At 37.6% G+C, this 20,833-nt stretch overlaps 1 protein-coding gene across 2 annotated transcripts in view; it reads left to right on the top strand.

The window, feature by feature from the left end:
- DCC (DCC netrin 1 receptor) overlaps positions 1 to 20,833 on the top strand; it is a 1,110,025-nt gene that overhangs the window by 380,539 nt on the left and 708,653 nt on the right. For both annotated transcript variants that reach the window (XM_032882476.1, XM_032882475.1), the window contains exon 2: positions 7,304 to 7,624. In XM_032882476.1, coding sequence (XP_032738367.1) covers positions 7,304 to 7,624 — 321 coding nt within the window. The remainder of the gene's footprint in view (positions 1 to 7,303; positions 7,625 to 20,833) is intronic.

The following is a 20,833-nucleotide window of genomic DNA, read 5'->3' as shown; positions in this document are numbered from 1 at the left end:
CAGATGGAGTTATTCTTATGTGCTGGGTACCCATTAACTGGTACTTTTTCTGAATATTCTGAATAGTCTTCCTTATTATTCTCATTGACAGCTGTGCCTTCATGAAAAGCTGTCCATCCCTCTACTTTGAGAAAGACTGATGAAAAACACAAGGGGAGGAGAAAGCCAGCTTATATTTAAGTAAAATGAAGGGAGTTAAAGGTTCAAACCCAGGGCAGATTAAGCAGCACATCAAAGTTTCTCTTTTAAATGTTAATTTTGCATGAGGCCCAGGGAATGATAACCTAGATGTCAGACTGTGTTACCTGTTGAGCTGGGAAAAAAAAAAAAAAAAAAATCCCATTACAATTTCCCCAGTATCACACAGCAAAATCAAGCTGTGGTTCAGAGATTCAGCTCTTAAAAGCAACAAAGGGATGAGGAGGGTACTCTCCCACTCTATCTTGGCCCTTATCGTTTCTCCTTACTACTGGATTTAGCCAGAGGACACTCAGATAGTTGCCTGGGGCACACAGTTCTCACCCTATAAAAACCTCAGATCTTAGCAAAGCTTCCTCTGCCTTGTGGAAGATGCCATGTGCTCAGCATGTCTGATGTGGATCCTCTGTGTGGGCTCACTAAGCAATTTCTGCTGGGACAGTTGCTTCTTGAACTTCACATCATGTATTTATATTTCTGAGTTTTGCTCCCTGTCTTGTAAAAGGGAAGAGAAAAGAAGAATCACTGTGTCAAGAACAAATCGAGTTCAACAACCTTTCTCCATGGATATTTGGTGGTATTGGACTAGGTCAGCAAACGTCCTGACATGGAAATCACTTTTCCTGATTCAATCATGGTGGCTTTCCAAGAGTTTGCTCTTCTCCTCAGATATGTGAGAACTGAGCGGAGTAGGATGACATTCACATGGTATTTGATCACTTTTGCCATTATTTCAAGGAAGTGAATTCGTGGGGATATGGTTGAAAATACAGGATGTCCAGTTAAATGTGAATTTGGGGTAAGCAACAAATAATGTTTTTGTATAAGTGTGCCCTATGCAGTATTTATTAAATACAAGCATTTAGGACATATTTATATGAAACCATTATTTGTTGTTTATCTGAAATTCAAATATGACTGATATCTTAAATTTTTTACTTGCTAAATCTGGCAACTGTAATGGGGGAGGAACTTGAAGTGTCCTTTAAAATTTTTAATTTAAATTTTCCATCCATAGCTTCCCTACAATTTAATGATACTTAATACATTGCCATAATAAAATGTACCTGTATTTCTTCCTGATAAGTCTTCCCTTGCATCATTTAAATTTAGGAATAAATTCCACAACATCTAATTCATTTCTAATTCCCATCTGTTAGTGATAAAAAAAAATTGTCTTGAAGTTGAACAGCTTCAAAATATGCTAGTCTCTTGCAAAGACTGGCATGTACACAATTAAAAAGAAAAAATACAACCCCATCTTTTGATAATTATTTTTACTTTGTCTCTTAACAAAGTAGAAAAAAAGCACTGACATTTCACAGAAGCCCCAGTGGTCACTGGTTCTGCTCCTTTTGTCTTGCTCTGGGCTGGCTGACGTTAAAGTCTTGCATTAAGATAGAACACCTAATGTGTGCACACCCTCAGGCTGCAGCAGAGTGAGTATAATTGTGGTTTTGCCCATCTAGATACTACACTGAAGTGAGGGGTAGGTCAGCCAAGCAAGTGTCTAGAGTTCCAGTGGTTTAAAAGGCTACAGTTACACCGTGGACATAACATGTAATGAAAGAAGTGCAATCTGATAGAGATTACTATATTTACCAAAACTCCTTTTGAAAGAGGATTGTAGCTATCATAGTTGAAAAAAGGCATCCTTTGACAAGCTCCTTGTATGAAGAACCAAGGATACTCCAAGGAGCACTCTAAATGTTCAATTGACTGGATTTTAAATTTGGCTTAATGGAGTACAACCATTTGGGGTCCAAACTGAGTGCTGGTTACAAAGGGGAAAGCAGACATATTGTCAACAATAACCCTCTTCCTTGGCCCTTTCTCCACTATTTTTTAAACTTTCAAAGAGAAGTGTGCTGCAAATATTAATAAAATATGTGTTGAGAAGGCGATCAGTTATTTGCCTTCCCTGGGTCATCCTCATAACTTCATTTCCCTACTTAGAAAAATAACTGACCCAAATTACATACATTTCCCAACTATGGAAAATTGTAAAAGGGAAGTACAAAGAACACAAGGACAACGATGCTCTAGTCCAAGCCACCAGATACCTTGGAGAAGCAGTTGTCAAGATTTAGTGAATACAATAATCTCCTGTTAGGCTGATTAAGCCTTGTGGGTCTCTATCCCCAAAGTTACTACTGATTGGGTAGGTCTGGGGTGGGGCCTGAGATTCTAAAATCCTAACAGGTTCCTGGTATTGCTGTTGCTACTCTGGGAACTGTGGTTTGAGAATCACTGTTTTGGAATTTATATTTGGATATCCTAAATCCAGTTAAGGTTACATATAGTTAGGGGGTCTTTTAATTCTTGTGTTTTGTTTTGCTTTGCTTTGCCTTTTAAATTTCCCATTCCAAACCAAAGCCTCAGAACCATTATATACTTTCATTAGGGCTGAAGTCCAGAGTTATAATTGTACTTAAAATTGGTGTCTGATGACTTAAAAAGGGTATTCCGCCATTCACCGAACAATTTTACTTCTCTTCAGTGGAGATGTATTTCCTTAATACAGGAGAAGCAGATGCAGTAGCATATATTTCTAAGAAGAGATAACGACGGCAGAGTTTTCTGGGTTGATTACAAAAACTGGGGATCATCTAAAGCTCCAAGCATCCCAAAGTGAAAGTTTTGTAATTTGAAAAGAGATAAAATTATGCAAAGCACGTTCTATGGGGACTTGTTCGACATTTTCTAATCTTAAAATCTTTTCAGGAGCTGCTTTTTACTTTTATGCTACTTTTCATAAATTTCATTTTTTTAGCCTTTATTGCTTTAACCAGAAGCTTTTACATTTTGGACTTGGAAAAGAATTTCTGACTCCATGAGGAATTATTTTTCATACTTAACAGTGTTTGATATTGTAGATAAAATGTCATACTTTAAAAAACCCATTCTAAGTTAGTCTGCCTCTGTGACTGAATGGCCTTTGACATTAAGAAGAATATGAGAAGGAGGGCATACACAAAGGAACTTACTCTAACAGAAAGATTTTTACTATTTGTTTGATTATTTTGGCGAGTTTCTAAAACACATTACAGATCTTTTCAATCTCTGGATATTCAATTAATATAAACTTTGAATAGCTCTGAGAGTATTATTTCTGATGCTTATTTATGACAAAACCAAAACAAATAAATGTTGGTATTTCTCCTTTGGGGCACCTATCAAGCCCTCTTCTATATCTATATTGGAAAAACATTGAAGGATTTGCTTTGTTATTATGTGCTTTAAAAATATTGTCTTTCAGAAGATGAAAATAAAGAATCATGTCCAAGAACAATATGACACTTTATTACTTTTTCTCAGACTCACACAAATAAGAAAAGACCAACTGGTTAAATACATCTTTGACTCTATACCTAAATCCTACCCAGAGAAGATCTAGAGATCTTCCCAAGCCAACATTTGGAGGGAGAAGAGGCACTCACTCATGCTAATCAGAAACTCTGCTATCAGACTCAGCCATTCAGATTTCTTAGTGGGTGGTATTTAGGTACTCTCAAATGGATTTCTCCAAAATATAATGAATCATTTAATTTTACAGCAGGTCATAAGATCACTTCTTTTATGAATCGAGGCTGAGAAATGTTACTATTTAAAGAAAGTTTCAACAGAAGGACCACTGCCTCTTAAAAATAAAACCAAACCAAAACAAACAAAAACTTATCTAGTTGGCTTTCTTCTGGATGAAATCCCTACCATAGTCAATCTAACGTAAAATCCTCTGTGACATTGTAACTCTTCGAAAGCATTCTTCTGTTGCTTTCTGGTTATTTCTTTCACTCATTTGCCAGGCAATCTGTCCCCCATCCAACTCTACCTGTCCAAATTCCAGCCACAACTTTTTGAGCTACAGGCTCCAATGTTATCATCTATCTTTCTCTGCTCAAACATTCAACCAGTGTAGTTGATTTCAGATAGGGATTCTTGGATGAAACAATTGGATAAAAATTATTTCATATTAAAAGGTGATATATTGGCAGGCAAAACCCCTCCGGGGGGAACGAGTACCCTAAGAGGAGTGGAAAAAGGGGCAACCTAAATTGGAGTCAGTGTACTGTGTTAGTGGGGCATTTCTTAAGCCTCCGTAGAATATTTTTGAAGGGAATGCAAGCAGCTTTGCCTACATAGACTGGAACTTTGATAAGAGGAACATTGACACATATCTATTGCTTCTCAACAGATTCTGTTGACCCAAGACCATCTTTTTTAAAAACAAAGTAACTAATTCAAGTTACTTAAAGCAATGAGATACCTGTATTCCTCAGCAATGCTTTAAAAATGTAATTTTTATAAGGAGTACAGAAGCTCGAATTGCCAGCAAAAGGCAAGGGTAGTCGTTTTGAAGAAAAGTTAATTTTTATTTAACTTTCCTAAATTATGTACTCACAGCACTGAAAACTGTCATAAACTCCTTGTTTCAGATTAAGTGGATTATTTATTTGTGATAATGGGCACATATACTCATTAACATGCTGTCATAAACAGCTGCATTCAATGTATTATGTGTTCTGTGACATAAATAAGGTGTTCAACATGACATTGTTGTTTAAAATATAGGCCCCGGGAAGAACCAAAAAGCAATAAATGCTTTTTAATATAGTTGCGTGGTCTTGAATTCTAAATTTATTTCTACCCTACTAATGTCACTTATATGGAAATTGCAGTATTACTCTAGTGAAATATCTTGACATTCAAGGACATTGGAACTCCTCTCTGCTTTCCAATCCTTGGTATCTCAAGCAAGGTGTTCACTGACTTGTGTTTCTTTTCTTATAAAGGAGGGTGTCATGTAGACATGGGGGAGTCATTTACAGCAATATAAGTTTGCATCTCAGTAAGCTCAGAGCAGGACTCTCTTGATGGATGCCTTCAACTCATTCTAGCTCTGAGAGTTTCCAAACTAGATGTTGAAATTTAGAGATTGTTTAGTTCAATGCCCTCACTTTACAGATGAAGGAACTGAGGATTTGAAATTCTGAGGATTTGAAAGACTTATTTGAGTCATGGATCTTTACGTGGTAATGCCAGGACCAAAAGCTAAATATCCAGACCACCAATCTGATCTAATTCTCCCTAGAAAAATGGGCAGTAAAAAGTAAGTTGGCTACACTAAGATGATTGGTGGGTTAGGAGGAGCTTCATGGGCAGTGAGGGGGCTAGGCTGTATCTTTTGAGATTTTTTACCAATGTCACTTCTGGTAGACTTAACTGCTCACTGCAATTTTATAATTTATATTAATCTGAGCAAAGTTCTGGCTGCTTTCTTTGGGTGAATGGTCTCATTGGATGAGAGGAGTGTATGAGGGTAAATGCTGCAGTTCACTGGGAGAAGTTCAACAGAGAAGCTAGATAAGAGGCTTCAGATAGAAGGCTTAGAAAAATTGGGTAGGACAGGTAACATTGCAGAGGAACAGTGAGAAACTGTCCAGCTTTTATCTTTGCTAGAAAGTGGGTATATACAAAGTTAAGAAAGAATCTATCCATTGGAGCTAGGATGGACCAGTCAGTCCTTTAAGAGAATATTGATGACAGGCAATTTAGATGCCTGCCTTTTAAATGATAGAAAACTAGAAAGTTTACAGAAAGTACACACACACAAATAATGTTTCCATCACAGAAAAATTGAGGAAGCTAATGAAATTGAGGTCATTATCCTGAAACGCATGAAGGCTAAAACATAATTTAGGTGGTATTTTTAGAGAAATTAAATGCTTCAGAAGAATAAAGGCTCTTAAAAAGAAATGTCCATCTCCTCCGTGTTTTCACACAAAGCAATTCAGAACAAAATTTGAGATTAAATAGAAGCAAGAAAATTCAGTTACTCTAAGAACAATTAAATATTAAAAACAAGATACCAAGGGCCATTGTAGAATCCCTAGCCCCAGAGATGGTTAAAAAATGAAATTAAAAGTAATTCAACTCGAATGATTTAGGCATACACTTGTTTGAGCAGAGGGTGAGCCCAGTGACCTCCAAAAACCTTGCCAAAGCCTATGATTCAACAACCAAGCATTCTGCCAAATGCTATTTTGTGAGCCCTGAATAGAATATACTTTAACTAATTATACTTATTTCACCCCCTCAGGATTCTTCAATGACTTTCTCTTCCTCCTGTTGATTTCTTATGTTCATTTATGTTTACAGGAAAAAAGAAAGAGAGAGAGAGAGACTGAATATAATATAATATTCACTTAGATTTCCTGGCTCATGAGCAACATTCAGGGATTTCTGATTATAGGTAGTGGCAATATTGACTTGCTTCTGCAAGTGGGGTTTTGTTACTTATTTTAAAACTCACCAGAGCTTTGTTCTAAATGACTTTCTTTGTGGTGTTCAGTTGATTTTTGTTGTTGTTGTTGTTGTTGTTAATGAAAAGACATACCTGAGTAAATTTTTTTCAAAAAAATTAATGGGTGCAAAATGCAGAGATAGAAAATGTCCCCCAGTTTAGGGGTAGGAAGGAATAAATGAAACAAGATGGGATCGGGAGGGAGACAAACCATAAGAGACTCTTAATCTCACCAAACAAACTGAGGGTTGCCGAGGGGAGGGAGATAGGGAGAGGGTGGTGGGGTTATGGACATTGGGGAGGGTATGTGCTATGGTGAGTGCTGTGAAGTGTGTAAATCTGGCGATTCACAGACCTGTACCCCTGGGGCTAATAATACATTATATGTTAATTAAAAATTAAAAAAAAAAAGTCCCCCAAATCCTAGGGGACTACTACTGCTTCTCCACTACTAAGCATTGTTACTTTAAAATATCTAGTTTTATTTGGAAAATATTAGCTTTTTCTGTCTATATATTTAAGCATTGACTTATAAGTGGTGATGGCCATACTTAGATTTGTATGAATTTTTAATTTCTCACATTATTACTTTTTCGGTCAATTGTTTCATTAATTTGGTTAGCTCAACTGGGGTGTCTTTGTTTGTTTGTTTTGTTCCTTTAACAGAATATCATTTATTCTTTGATATTTTTCAAAGACCCCTGCTGTTTTGAAAAGCTTTATAAAGAAGCAGAATATGAAAGCCTGTGATCCCTTTGATTAAATGAACATATTTATTTCCCTCTTGCTTTCTTGCTCCAGGTTTCCAGATTAAGCCTTTCACGTCACTACGCTTCCTGTCGGAGCCTTCCGATGCTGTCACCATGCGGGGAGGAAATGTCCTCCTGAACTGCTCTGCGGAGTCTGACCGGGGAGTCCCGATGATCAAGTGGAAGAAAGATGGCGTCCACCTGGCCTTGGGAATGGATGAAAGGAAGCAGCAACTTCCAAATGGCTCTCTGTTGATACAAAACATACTTCACTCCAGGCACCACAAGCCCGATGAGGGACTTTACCAATGTGAGGCATCTTTAGGAGATTCTGGGTCTATCATTAGTCGGACAGCGAAAGTTGCTGTAGCAGGTAAGTGGATCCTTCCTTTTTCTCCTCCTCCTTCTCCAACTCTTCTTATTCCTCTTTTTGGGAACAAGGGAGTTATCTTTTTAGAAAAAAGTATGCATTTTTAGGATAAGGGAACAATGTAGAGAAGATAAATGCATATTCCCTTTTGATTTTGACTTACTTTCTCTTTAATTGCTTGGAAAACAGTGGAAGGATCTGAGCAATCATTCTGAAAATGAGATTTTCAGAAACAAAGACTGTCTCAAGTTGATATACTACTTGTGTCTGCAGGGAGGACTTTTCATTAGTTGAAAATATTAGGAAAAAATATTTCCTAATTAATTCCATTTTAGAGAATCACTAATTCTGACATTTTGCAGAGCTTTTTTTCCCCTTTTTCTTTCTTTCTTTTTTTTTTTTTTTTCCTTCAGAGCAGTGTATTTTGTTTTAATGATAATGGCTTGAACTGCAACATATAGATTTCCAAATGAGAAATACCAATTTGCAATTAAACCAAGAGGGCAAACATTTGATATGGGCTTCTTTTCCCAGGTCCCATTTTGTCTAAAATCTAGAATACTGATAAGAATGAAGACTCATTTTCAGCAATAACATGTGCTAGGACAATTGGACAGGACCACCACTCCAGCACTCATTCTTCTACCGAGGGTGTGAGGAGGTTAAAATCTGCAAGAGATGTTCTTGTCAGGTGACAGCATAGAAAATCAAATACTGCAGATATCGCATACTGATATGCATTCAGTCCAGAAATCTGGTTTCATGCCACAAAAGAGTGTCACAAACCAGCCTATGCCTGAGCAAAAATGTCTTGGATAGGGGGCAAGTCTTCACCTAGAGAGACAGTGGCCAACCATCCGGTTTTAACCAGGACTGACCTGGTTTTAGCATTTGAAAGTACCATGCCCTAAGAACCAAGCCCTCAGTCTCAAGGAAAACTTGAATGGTCTGTCGACCCACCTGGTGGTGTCCTGACTGCTTTAGCAGTGACAGGCCAAAGCACAGTTGCAGAAAGTCCTCTACTCAGGAAGCACATGAGGTGGCATTCTGATCATGCAAACCAAGGCTATCAGCCCCCTGGGTCCTTTGAGTGATGGATGCCTGGAATTTGATTGATGAGCGTAAAGTGTAGAGAGGACTGAAAGTCTATATTAATTATGATTGATTAAAAGGAATAAGTGGAATAAACGCTGAGGATTAAGGTAAAATCGGCTTTGCCAGGATATTCCAAGTGAAGTGGAAAGGGTGCAATTCGATTTTTCTAGCGTAAGAATTTCTGGACCTTCAGATCCCACCCATTCGTCACCCATGCTGCTAAGGTAGTTCTGCAGATTTGAATGAGCTAGGCTGGTGTTTCAACAGTACTAAAAGGCAGATGCATATGTGCCGTTAATGAAAATGACCTGATTCGTTGTGGTTTCCACTTCCCTGCAATCTAGATTCACTTTTACCTGCTCTGTTTCAATGGTGAAATGAAGAATGATCCCTTCCCTGTGAGATATTAAAACAAAGTAGCTTCAACTTTCCTATTCTGTAGAAGGATGGGTTGGCAGATTCAGTCACTGAGTTACAATCTAATATTAGATTGTATCATTTCAAGGCAATAAGGCTGTTCACAGCATTTTACACCCTTACCATGCTGTTTGGCAACACAGCATACATCAATGTTATGTCTGTCGAGGTTAAGATTGCCAAACCACTGGAATACACAAGGGGCATATGTCTTCCTTGTAATAAAGACCATGGGCTTGATTTAATCTCATTTTTAAAGCATTAGCAGTCAATAAACCAGTCACTGCTAAAAGGTAACAGTCAGCTTTGCGTGGGGGAAAAAACAAAACAAACAAAAAAACCTACCAAAAAACCTGTTTTGTACCCTCAAGTATGGTGTAGAGTCCATTTAAAATAAAAATGCCTCTCTTCCACCATTTGCTTTCTCAAAGTGTCTTTCAGGAGAAAGAAATGTGGCAAATGAAATCTGTCTTTAATCAATCAGAACATTACGTACCATGCTCTTGCCATGCATGCACCATTCATCCAATTTTCTAGTAACTTCTCACATGCTCTTCAAACTCTTAAACTTAATTGTACACTTAGCTGAAGCCGGAGGAGGTGAGTAGGAAAGATAAACCAAGGGCTACCATCCGTCTAACATCTTATTAAAAGTCTCAGTATAGGGTGCCTGTGTGACGTGGTTAAGCTTCCAACTCTTGATTTTGGCTCAGGTCATGATCTCAGGGTTGTGAGATGGGCCCCCCAGTGGTGGGCATGGAGCCTGCTTAAGATTCTCTCTCTAGCTTTCCTTCGGCCCCTCCCCACCTCTCTCCCTCTCTTTAAAAAAAAAAAAAAAAAAAAAAAAGGTCTCAGTGTAACAAGCTATTGTGTATTGCCATTCCTGAGAATTGCAAGTTCTATCAGTAAGGGCTATTATTCCATTTGAAAGCAGCTTGGCCTGTATTGGCTGAAACTGGGGAATTTTTATTTGTATCCAGTAAGCTCTAGTCTAAAATGGTGCAGTATTTCTCTGCCATGGATATTTCTATTTAGCCTTCTAGATTGAGACTTTTAAAGAGAGAAGCAGAGACAAACTTTATCTGCAAAGCTTCTCCTTCCCATCCGCGCTCTCTACCTACCAGAGTGTTGGGCATGTTTCGTACTTATTCATTAGCTATTTGCTTTGCCAGTGAACACATGGAGCTATGCCATATATGGAGAGGTTTCCATTGTAGGGGAGTAAGAATTTCTGTCCCTTTCAAGGGTCCATCTACCTGGACTAAGAACCAGATTGACATAGAACAGATTAACAGGAGAAAATAGAATTTAATAGCATGCATACAGACATGGAAATTCCAAAGACACACAGACAAAATGAGGTATCTACATCATTCTGAACTAAGGAGTAGGGATAGTGCTTTTGGATTTCAGAAGAAAGGAATGCATTTCACAGGGCAATAAGAGGAAGAAAAGAAGATCGGTAATTAGAGGTTTGCCCTGCCATATGGATGGCAAAAATTTTCAAATAAAATTTATTTCCACTGATAATCCTTGTTCTGGGGGAAGACCTCCAATTTAGATTACTCTGTATAGTTAAGAGGGGGGCAAAAGTTGCTCTTGAGCCCCTGGGGTCTCTACTGCTTTCTGCGCAGAATAAGAATAATCTTCATGACAAAGTGGTCCATGATGGAGTGGCTTGCCCTTGGCTACTCAACTGTCAGTGTCATCTTTGTTTTCCTCCTCCTCCTCGACTTCTCTCTCCCTTTCTTCCTTCCTTCCTTTCTTTCTTTCTTTCTTTCTTTCTTTCTTTCTTTCTTTCTTTTTTTTTTTTGAGCTTGATGAGATTAAACAACTACTTGATGGACAGAGTTGAAGTGATTTTCTTTATATCTCAGTAGTTGATAAATTATTGGAATAATTTGATTTATATCTCAGTAGTCTATAAAGTAATTAACTATTGAGGACTTTGGAAGTAGAAATGGACTGTGCTGGGATATTGATATGCTACTTAAAAAGATAAAAAAGGCATGTGCCAATTCCTCATTCCTTCTGAAATCCATAACATCAAGATGAGCATGGACCTGGCCAAGCACATTTTCCCTACTCCAGATGTTGCCAGCTATCTGAGCCTCTGGATTCTCTTCTGTAAAATCGACATAACAATAACCTACCCCCTAAGGCTGTGCTGGCTTTTAAATAACATTTAGCATGTAAAGCCCTGGTACAGAGTAATTTCTTATTCAATAGCAGCAGTAATGGTACAAATTGACCTAAAATGGATGTTATGATGTTACTGCAATTAATATTATTAGGGAATGACAACTTTGAGTATTCCTTGTGATGATTCAGAACATTTTTGGAGGGATTAGGAGAAAAAGAAATATAGGCTACAAATCGTGAGCTATAAATATTGTCATCTTGGATAAGATATCTGCTTTTGCAATCTACAAGCACACACTGGCAAGCCTGAATTGAGTTTTTAAAAGTTGAATCTATGCAGTTTGTTGGCAAGCTGTGCCAAAATCTGTTTGACTACAAGGTTCATTTTTCACAACTTAATCTAGTGTTCTGTTCATGAAGCCAATGTAATTTGTACTGGTAAAACCAGGAGTTCTAGATCATGCAACTGCTGTTATCATTTCAGAAAAAGACGCTGGTCAGTCTTCTCAACGGAGCCTTCTTATTGTCCTTCCAACTGTAAAAGATTCACTGAAGCTGAGTTCACGGGAGTTTTGGTCTAGTCTGAGAGTTTATCATAACCCCCTCTTCTCTGGGGGAGAGGGGAGTCAATGTCAGTGTGTAAGAAAACCATATCACTGCCAAGCTCCACTGCATATTCATGAAAGTACCATCTTGTTTATTTTCCTTAATATTAATCCCTCCCATCTGCCACCCACACACCCACCCAACCACCCGGCTCCTTGCCCACTCACTTCCCCTGCTGGGCTATGAGGATCACAGCTGGAACCCAAGTACGAACACTTCTTGTATTTACTCTCTTGGGGATGCACTGGGATCTGTTCCTCCTCAGGTAAATGGACACTGATTGCAGGATACGTCGCCATACATCATAGAGCATCTGTATCCAGGTAGATTCTTCTTTTGTTAATTTTTAAACATGTACTTCTTGACTATTAAAACCACTGACTTTTGTATGATCTTTTCCTCTTTGTGTAGTATATTCATATACATTAGCTCATAATGCTCAAAAAGGCTCTGTGATACAGATACCCAGATTAATAGAGAACTTTCTACAGGCAGAAAGTGGAACCCACATTCTCTAACTCTTGCACATACTTATTCCCTTATCACTTTGCTTCTCAATCTGAGGATTAGATGTAAGGACACTGTGAATAGTTTCCTAAGTAGTCATTTATTTTTAACCAATAAAACTCTCCAAAATATAAACAAAGGGAAAGAATAGTCATTGTCATAATAATAATAATAATAATAATAATAATAATAATAATAGGTTTTACTTATCCATTTAGTCCCTTGAAAATATCAACTCCCTGTGGGAAAACACTATGATTTGGTTGTTTTTTCCTCAAATGAGAGATTTTGCTTCCATCATTATGCATTAAATGATGACCCACGATAAATATCTCCTAAAGTAGAGAGAACATATAACTTTAAAAATAAGCTTATATATACTCTTTATAGGGGTAAGATTTTTCTTATCTTTTAATCTTTGTAAGTGGTTTCATAATTCAGGCTCAGTTAGCATTTTTTTCTTTCTGTTTCTTGAAAATCAAGCGAATACAAGGCCAACTAAATTGCCTTTACTCGAATTGTTATTTCATTCAGCAGCATATTTGTTTCTTCTTCCTTATTACAATAGATGTTTCAAGATGCAGATTGTCACACACTGCTTTTAAATAACACAGGCATTATAATTAAAATTCCCCTGTGTTAAAAAAAATCATAATTAGTTACTTGAGGACTTGTTGCAGTGAATTCCCTTCCAGAATGCCTCCCATTTAAATGAGTGATGAAATAATTAGTGAAAGCATATTATGGTGAGAGAAGCTAGAATCACCTTAGCTGAATGGAGCATTTTGTGAAATGATAATCTGACCTTTACGTTTTTACTTAAAAGGAAACAGAAAAAGGAGCTTGTCTTAAGAAAAAGGAAAATAAACTACATTGCCTCAGGTCACTCAAATGTTATATAAAGGAAACAGCAAGAAAAATGCTCATATTCCTTTTCTCTACAGGAACAAATATAAGAATCTTGCCTAGAAGGTCAAGTTCATCTAGTCAAGCATTTTAGAAAATGTAACCCAAGGCCCTTGAAAACCGTCAAAATTCTATTTTGGGAAGGTGCAATTACAGAGCAAAGCTTTTTTTTTTTTTATTTTAATCCAATAGGGATAGTATTTATTTTCAAACAATAAGTAGGAAAATAAATTGTTCAGACACCATAATTCTTAATGGTCTTAATTATCTTCAGCTAGCTAAATGTTCCTATTGTTTGGTGGATAAAACATGAGAGTAAAATATATGTATATATATAGGAAGGAAATGTGGTGTTATAAGTAATTGTTGTGTGTGTGCTAATCTTATAATTTTCTTTTAATTTTATTGCTAAATAAAACTGGGATTATCACCAACTTGCCCCAGTGCTTCCTTAACCGCATCCCCCCGCATCCTCGCCTTAAATAATTGCATTTTAAAAAATAGGTTTTTAGTTGCTTCCTTCCTAAGTCAATTAACTCTGCAATAAAATTAAAATAGATATATATTCCTGAAAAATATGCACAGTGGAAAGACACCTTCTACATTATAAAAATTACAAAAGAGAACTTGACAGGGCTTTTTATGGTGGAAACGTCAACAAAACAAATTTTAAAAATTCTTCCTACCTTTCATTTCCTTTCTTTGTTATGAATTCTAATTCATGTGACAATGGAAATAGCTAATAATTCATTCTAAAAATCATTATCTTAAGAGCACTGTTTTTTTGTTGTTGTTGTTTTGTTTTGTTTTATTCTCAAACGTTAAGCTAGCTGCAGTGTGATTTTTGCTGGTACTATAATAAAAATGCAGGAGTAATATTTAAAATAATTCAATGATAGTAACAGAAAACTATTTCGCATTCTAGAAGACCCCTTTGGAATACAAAAAGCTTGATTTTTTTTTTTTTTTTTTTTTTGATAAATGTCAGGCCTAACAAAGACTTAAACAGAGTAAGTAGATAGCTCAGGTGGCATCATTGTAAGTCTCTGATGAAATTATGACTGATAATAAATTTAATAAAACATTTTTACTTTTATGAACCTATCACAGGTCCTGTTTTTTTTCCTATTATATTTTTTATGTCCACAGTAAAATTTATTATTTAAATGTAATATTACATAAAGACCTTTGAATTGAGATATTTGTATTAGATACAAAGTTTTTCTACAAAGTAGGGAAACCGTTAAACTTAGGGAATGTTCTAGAAACTATGTTAGTTAAAAGAAATCATAGAAAACCTCAGTGTATGTAGTCCCTACATCATTTTAATCTTTTCCTTTTAGAATGTAGGTGAAAGTACTGTTAGTGAAAGCAGTTACTCTTCTCCCTTTAGGAAATTATTGTTTTTTAATAGTCTAATTTTACACCTACAATCTCCATACATTCTGTAATAAGCAGTCTAACTCATTGGCCATTACTCCCATAATTGTTTAAAAGCCTATTATTCAGTAGCTGTGATAATTAGAGTAAATCAGAAAAGTTGATTCCTAGTGAATACAGAGCCATTGGGAGACATGACGGAGCCATGTGTTCTTGATGCGGCAAGTAACTTGTTTTGGAACTTAAATCCTGAGTTTAGCATAAAACAGCAACAACGAAATAACAAGGTTGGATATTTTTGATAGAAAATAAATAAGGAGGGTTGGTCCCAATCTACCATCTCATTTCACAGTACACTGGGAATACACACACACACACACACATGCATACACACTCTTACATAATAAATAATGTAATGTAGTATTAATATATTTAAATCTGCTTCTCCCACTGCTTAGCTGAAAATTCTTTAGAGGCTTTTTTTCTTTTTCTTTTTTTGAGGCTTTCTATTAAAAGACCAAAACTATTGCCTAAGCCCTGGAGCTCAGTGTTTTCCACTGAAGGGAAGGGTGGAAACCCTCTAAAAGCTACTAAGAAGATGCTTTTGTACACACAGTTCATTTCAGGTTCTTAACTGGGGCTTGTCTTTAAATGCCTCTCAGGTATGGATGTACCTGCTTTAACTGGACCATATAGAGCTCTGGGACTGTGATACTGTGATTGAAGATAAATATCTATATGGCCTTCATCCTGTTTCTGGCACTGAGCTCCTAAAACCTTGGATACTTCCTTACTCCTGAGAGATACTAAGGTATTTTGCTATGTTCACGAGGTTGACTTTGGGATCCCACTCAAGGATGGACCTTGGTTAGCAGGAGAAAAAACAAGTGATTAGAGGGTTGGAACTTTCACTACCACCCCCTTGATCTCCTAAGATGGAGGGGAGATGGGCTGGACATCCAGTCAATAGCTAATGGTCAGTGATTTAATCAGTCAAGCCTATGTATTGAATCCTCCTTAAAAATCCAAAGAAGGTTTCAAGAGTTTCCATGTTGGGTGCTGAGAGAATGGTGCCTGGGAAGGGCAGGGAAACTCTGCACCCTTTCCGCACACATTGTCCTTGTATCTCTTCCTTCTGGCTGCCCCTGGGTTATACCCTTTTATGATAAGCCAGTGATCTAGTGGATAAAATATTTCTCTGCATTATGTGAGGTGCTCCAATAAATTGATCTAACCTGAGGAGGAGGTGGTTGGAACCTCCAGGCTATAGTCAGTGGGTCCGAAGCACAGGCGAGAACCTGGGTTTGTGACTAACTAGCCTCTGAAGTGGGAAGTGGGGAGGGCAGTAGGACTGAACCCCTAACCTTTGGAATCTGATCTGTCTCCAGGTGGGTGGAGATCAGAATTAAGTTGAATTTTAAGAACACCAGGTTGGTGTCCAGAGGATTATTGGTGCTACAGAAAAACCTTCTCTACACATTGGAATTGGGCTCAGGGGCCCAGAATAATTTATTTTTGTTTCTTTAAGGCAGTGAAGGCTGGGGGTAGTATGACTAATTAAAAATCTAGTAAGCCGGGGTCAGAGTAACTGCATGTAAATGGTTTGATAAATATCGCGCTGGTGGAGGATATATGTGTGAGAGAGCATCTGTGTTGTATCATCTGCATGTTTTCTGTTATGATCTTTAAACAATTAGGTTTATACTATCTATAGAGCAACCTAGGTTGTCCAGAGATATTTAGACACAAATACATACCATAGAGACAATATGCCCATACACTCACACACCTTTCCATTTCGATGGCTCTTCCTATCAAAGCCTCTATGTCTTCAATCCATTGATGAACACCAGAGTCATAAAACCTACTGTTTGATTGATAGCCCCTCTATTTTTGTTGGTATGCAAATTGTTAAAAACTGTACTTTACCCAAAAAAAAAAAAAATCATTTTTATTGTAACCCTGAAGCTCTACCACCCTTAAAAGGGGTTGCTCAGGAAACTTCACTTGCTGAAATTTCATTTGGAGTATTTCACCAAGTAGGAGTCTATTTAAGAAAGTGTGTTAAGGATTAATAAAGCCTGTATAGAGTTTCAACCCTATGTTTCAGTGCTGGTTGATTTTATTGGATTGGATTTTTGTGGCCCCTGTTGCAAGCAGAATTCATCTCTAAAACCTGGAACATGACACACAAAATTAGTATTTCTTTGATGCAAGCATTGCTTACAAGGGCAACCTGTGTGTCCCACAGGACACTGGGTACTTCATGAGCAAGCATTGTGGCTATTTCTCCATGGTTATTTCCAGTTGAGTCTCAGCCCTGGAGGTGCCTGTGTTTGGAGGATGTAGTTGTAGATAGAGTAAATGTCTCCTTTAAATACCCCACAACCTCCCTAACACATACACATTACATATATCTGGGGTTTGCTTTTATTATGAAAGAGTTCACATACCATACAATTTCACCTTTGAAAGCAGGTAATTCCCTCGTCATTAGTATATTCATAAAGCTGTGCAGCTCTCATCACTTTCTGACTCTGGAGCATCTTCATCCCTCCCCTCATACCCTGGAAACCGTCAGTCTACTTTCTGTCTTCATTGTCCTTTTCTGTTTTAATTCCAGTGTTGTTAACAGACAGTGTTGTATTAGTTTTGGGTGTACAATGGAGTGATCAGCAGTTCTGTACATCACCCAGGGCTCATCACAACAAATGTATACCTTAATCCCTTTACTGATTGTATTTAACATAAATGAGAATATTTGATTATCCTATACTCTGTAGCTTTTCTTACTCTAACAGATGAGTCTCATTTCTTTAATTCCTCTATAAGTTTTTATAGTTTCCATCCATATATTGATATTGGTTTGTTTCTAATTTTTCTCTTTTGTTCATAATGCCTTCATGTATATTTTTGTACTCAGTGAATACTCAGCTGTGCCTATCTTTTGCATGTCTCTTAAGATCTACTCCTAGCAATGCAACTGTTGAGTCAAAGGGTATCTGCATTTTAACAAATATTGGTAGATTCATTTTGTTAGCTTGGGCCTAAAACATCAGAGGTCAGTGGTTTTTTTTTTTGTTTGTTTGTTTGTTTGTTTGTTTTTTTAAACCATTGAGCAAACAGAGCTGGCTTCTCCTTAACTTTTAAATATTACTGAAATCTGCTGCTTACTCCAGCACGTGTTATGATGACACTGTGAACGAACAGCCAAGGACATTTGCCTCACTTAAAAAAAAAAAGGAGAGAGGGAGCAAGTGAGAAAGAGAATCTTAAGTATAGCAACCTGGGAGAATAACGCTCACCTGTGTCCTGTGATTTTCCTGATATGTGTCTCTTCTGTCTGCTAGTAGTTGTCACTCCAAGACTTGGGATTGAGGTGACCCTTTAGTAGAAACCAGAATTTCCCAAGCTTTATATATACTGGCATTTGGTCATATGGGCAGACCACAGAATAATGGGAACTTTCTCTAGTGTCCTAAAGACCCTCCAGATTCTGGTCCCCACTTGCTCCTGTATCCTTATGTATAACTCCATCCCCACTTATTTCTTCAGTTTTTATAGCAGTTTCTTAAGCATATTCTAGTGCTCATGGCTTTGCACACTATTCTGTATGTCTTACTTTCTCATCCCTTGCACTAACTCTTTCATTTTATTTTTACAAGACTCAGTTCATACAGCCAATCTTTTAGGAATGGTTGACTAGTGACTTGGGATTTCGTGAGAACCTGTGACACAGTGACCTGGTGTCTTGTCAGAGCATGGAATATGGCACACTATATATTGACAATACACATCCATACCTCAACCCCTCTACTGGTCACTGACTTTGTGAAGATGCAGATCTTATTATATCATAGCCCACCTGGGCAAAGAGATTCCTTAGAACCCAGTTAGTTGCACAGTAGAGCAGGGTGATTAGGAGCATTGGGCTTCAGAGCCAGCCAGCCAGGACTTTGGATCCTGTCTCTGGTTCTTCACTATTTCTGGAAACTTGGCCACCTATGGGAATATTCTGGGCTTTGTCTTCTCTCTAGAAAATGGGCCTACCATAATGAGCTTTCTGTGAAGATAACCAAGCACTGCTATGTACAGGGCCTGGAACTTTGTAAAGGCTCAATGAATGAAGGTTTATGAACAACAAAATTAGGGTATTGTTGAAAATTCCCTCAGTGCTCTGCAGCAGAGGGGAAGAGAGAAGCTCTGTGAAGAAGCCCTCCTCTCCTCTGTGGGGACACATGTCCATATCCCTGGATGTTCTACCTGTACGGCCTGTTTCCCATCCAGAGGCTTATCCTTCCCCATCCACACAGGCCCTGTGCAAACACGTGGGGTTAAATGTGCCTCTTTAAATCTCTTAGCACCAATGCTGTGGAATCAGTCCATCTTCCTGAGTAATCAGAGTTAACAAAATAACGACGTCATGACAAAGTATTTAGGTAATATCCAAGGTTTTGACTTTATTCTTCCTGATATTGAAACATAACACCTCTTTTTTTTTTTTTTTTGAAACATAGCACCTTTTAATTCTCACTTATCCAAAGCTTGCAGTAAAGTTTGCCGTAGCTTTGGGGAGCTTTCTGTGGACTAGCTCAAATTATGCCGTGACTCTTCCTTCTGAGAAAGCATGTGAACTGCCAATGGACAGGTTGCCCCAGTTGGTGTTTAACACATCATGAAAGTAAATGGTCATTACAGATATGAACCATTGCTAGAGTTAGGAGATTCATGTTAGTAATCTGACTTGCATTACTAGCTATGTTTTTATATGAATCTTGATTATTTATAACTGACTTAGGAAATTATCTCTCATTTTTTGAAGGTTATTCCCTTATTAAGTAATCTCTACACTCAGCATAGGGTTCGAACTCACAACCCTAAGATCAAGAGCCACATGCTCTCCAGACTGAGCCATCCAGCTGCCCTCATCACTCATTAGGATGCTTGTTGTCTACTTGTGTTCGAAAATGCAGGCAGTCATTCCATTTTGCCAGAGGATTTAAATATGTTTTTTCCAATGCTAGGCTATCCTTTCTTTTATCACCCCTGGATTTGTGTAAATATCTGCAGTACAAATGTTTCTTTCTTTCTTTTTTTTTTTTTTAAGGCCTTTTGTAAGGCGCTTAGAAAGTATTTTAATGATCAGCATTATTTATGTTGCCTGTGCAGCTATGTAAATAATTCAATCCCTCCTCCACCAGAACTCTTCCAAGTTAACATACCTTTAGAAAATGTGAATGCAATTATAAGGTAATGCTGCCCCAGTAAGCATGTCATTGCTTTGGAAATGATACTGGGGGTGTAGAGCTGAGCAGGCCCATGCTAGGGCTTTGACGATAAAAAGGATGTTTATAAATGAAATAGCACCAGAAATGGCACCATACCTCGGAGGAGGGAAGCAATTTGGTGAAGTGAAAGATGTTAAATGTTTTAATTTTCTTCTATGCCAGTAAAATCTTGTAAAACAAGGTGACATATTAAATTTTCTATACTACAGTGGCTCCAAGAGCCTGTCAACATTTTCATTATAAACTCCATTTTCGGAGCTTTATAACTCAGCTTTAAGAATTCGCTCTGGCCTGACATTTGGAGTGCAAGGTCTTACCTGGGGGACATGTGTTTCACATGTTTGAGAAATTATGAGTTTATCCATTTTTCAGTTTATAATGAGTAACCTTTTCATACTTTTTCGTTCGGCTGCTGTGCCTCAGAAATTAGAGGCCGAAAGAAGGCTTACATGTGGTAGGTCACCAACGGGGGAAAAAACTACAAATGTGGTCAACATGGGTCAAGGCTGCCAATTTTCATCATGAAGATTCCCAGTCACACTGCCGTTCTGCCTATCCTATGGAAAGCAGAGCGAGCTCTACTAAACTCAACAGTTTATAGACTAAAGTCTATAAACTAAAGTCGGCTATGCCAGCTCTCTGCAGGGGAAACCCTGATTGATTGGAGAATTCTTAGTCCCCGGTCTGTTTATTTCCGCATTTGTATTATTTTGTGGGTGGCGTAAGACCTTTTCTCTAAAGCTTTACGTTATTTTTCCCAGTCTCAGTGTAGGTCGTTGTTACATCTTCTTGGCGGTTGTGTTTTTTTGTTTGTTTATTTGTTTGTTTGATTGTTTTCCCTTCTATCATATTTAGCATTCAGTAGGTACTT

This window comes from Lontra canadensis, unplaced genomic scaffold, assembly GCF_010015895.1.
Source record: "Lontra canadensis isolate GAN:19392208 unplaced genomic scaffold, GSC_riverotter_1.0 scaffold82, whole genome shotgun sequence".
In the NCBI taxonomy this organism is placed as follows: Eukaryota; Metazoa; Chordata; class Mammalia; order Carnivora; family Mustelidae; genus Lontra; species Lontra canadensis.
The sequence above is the reverse complement of the archived record's forward strand: the minus strand, read 5'-3'. Positions and strand labels throughout refer to the sequence as shown.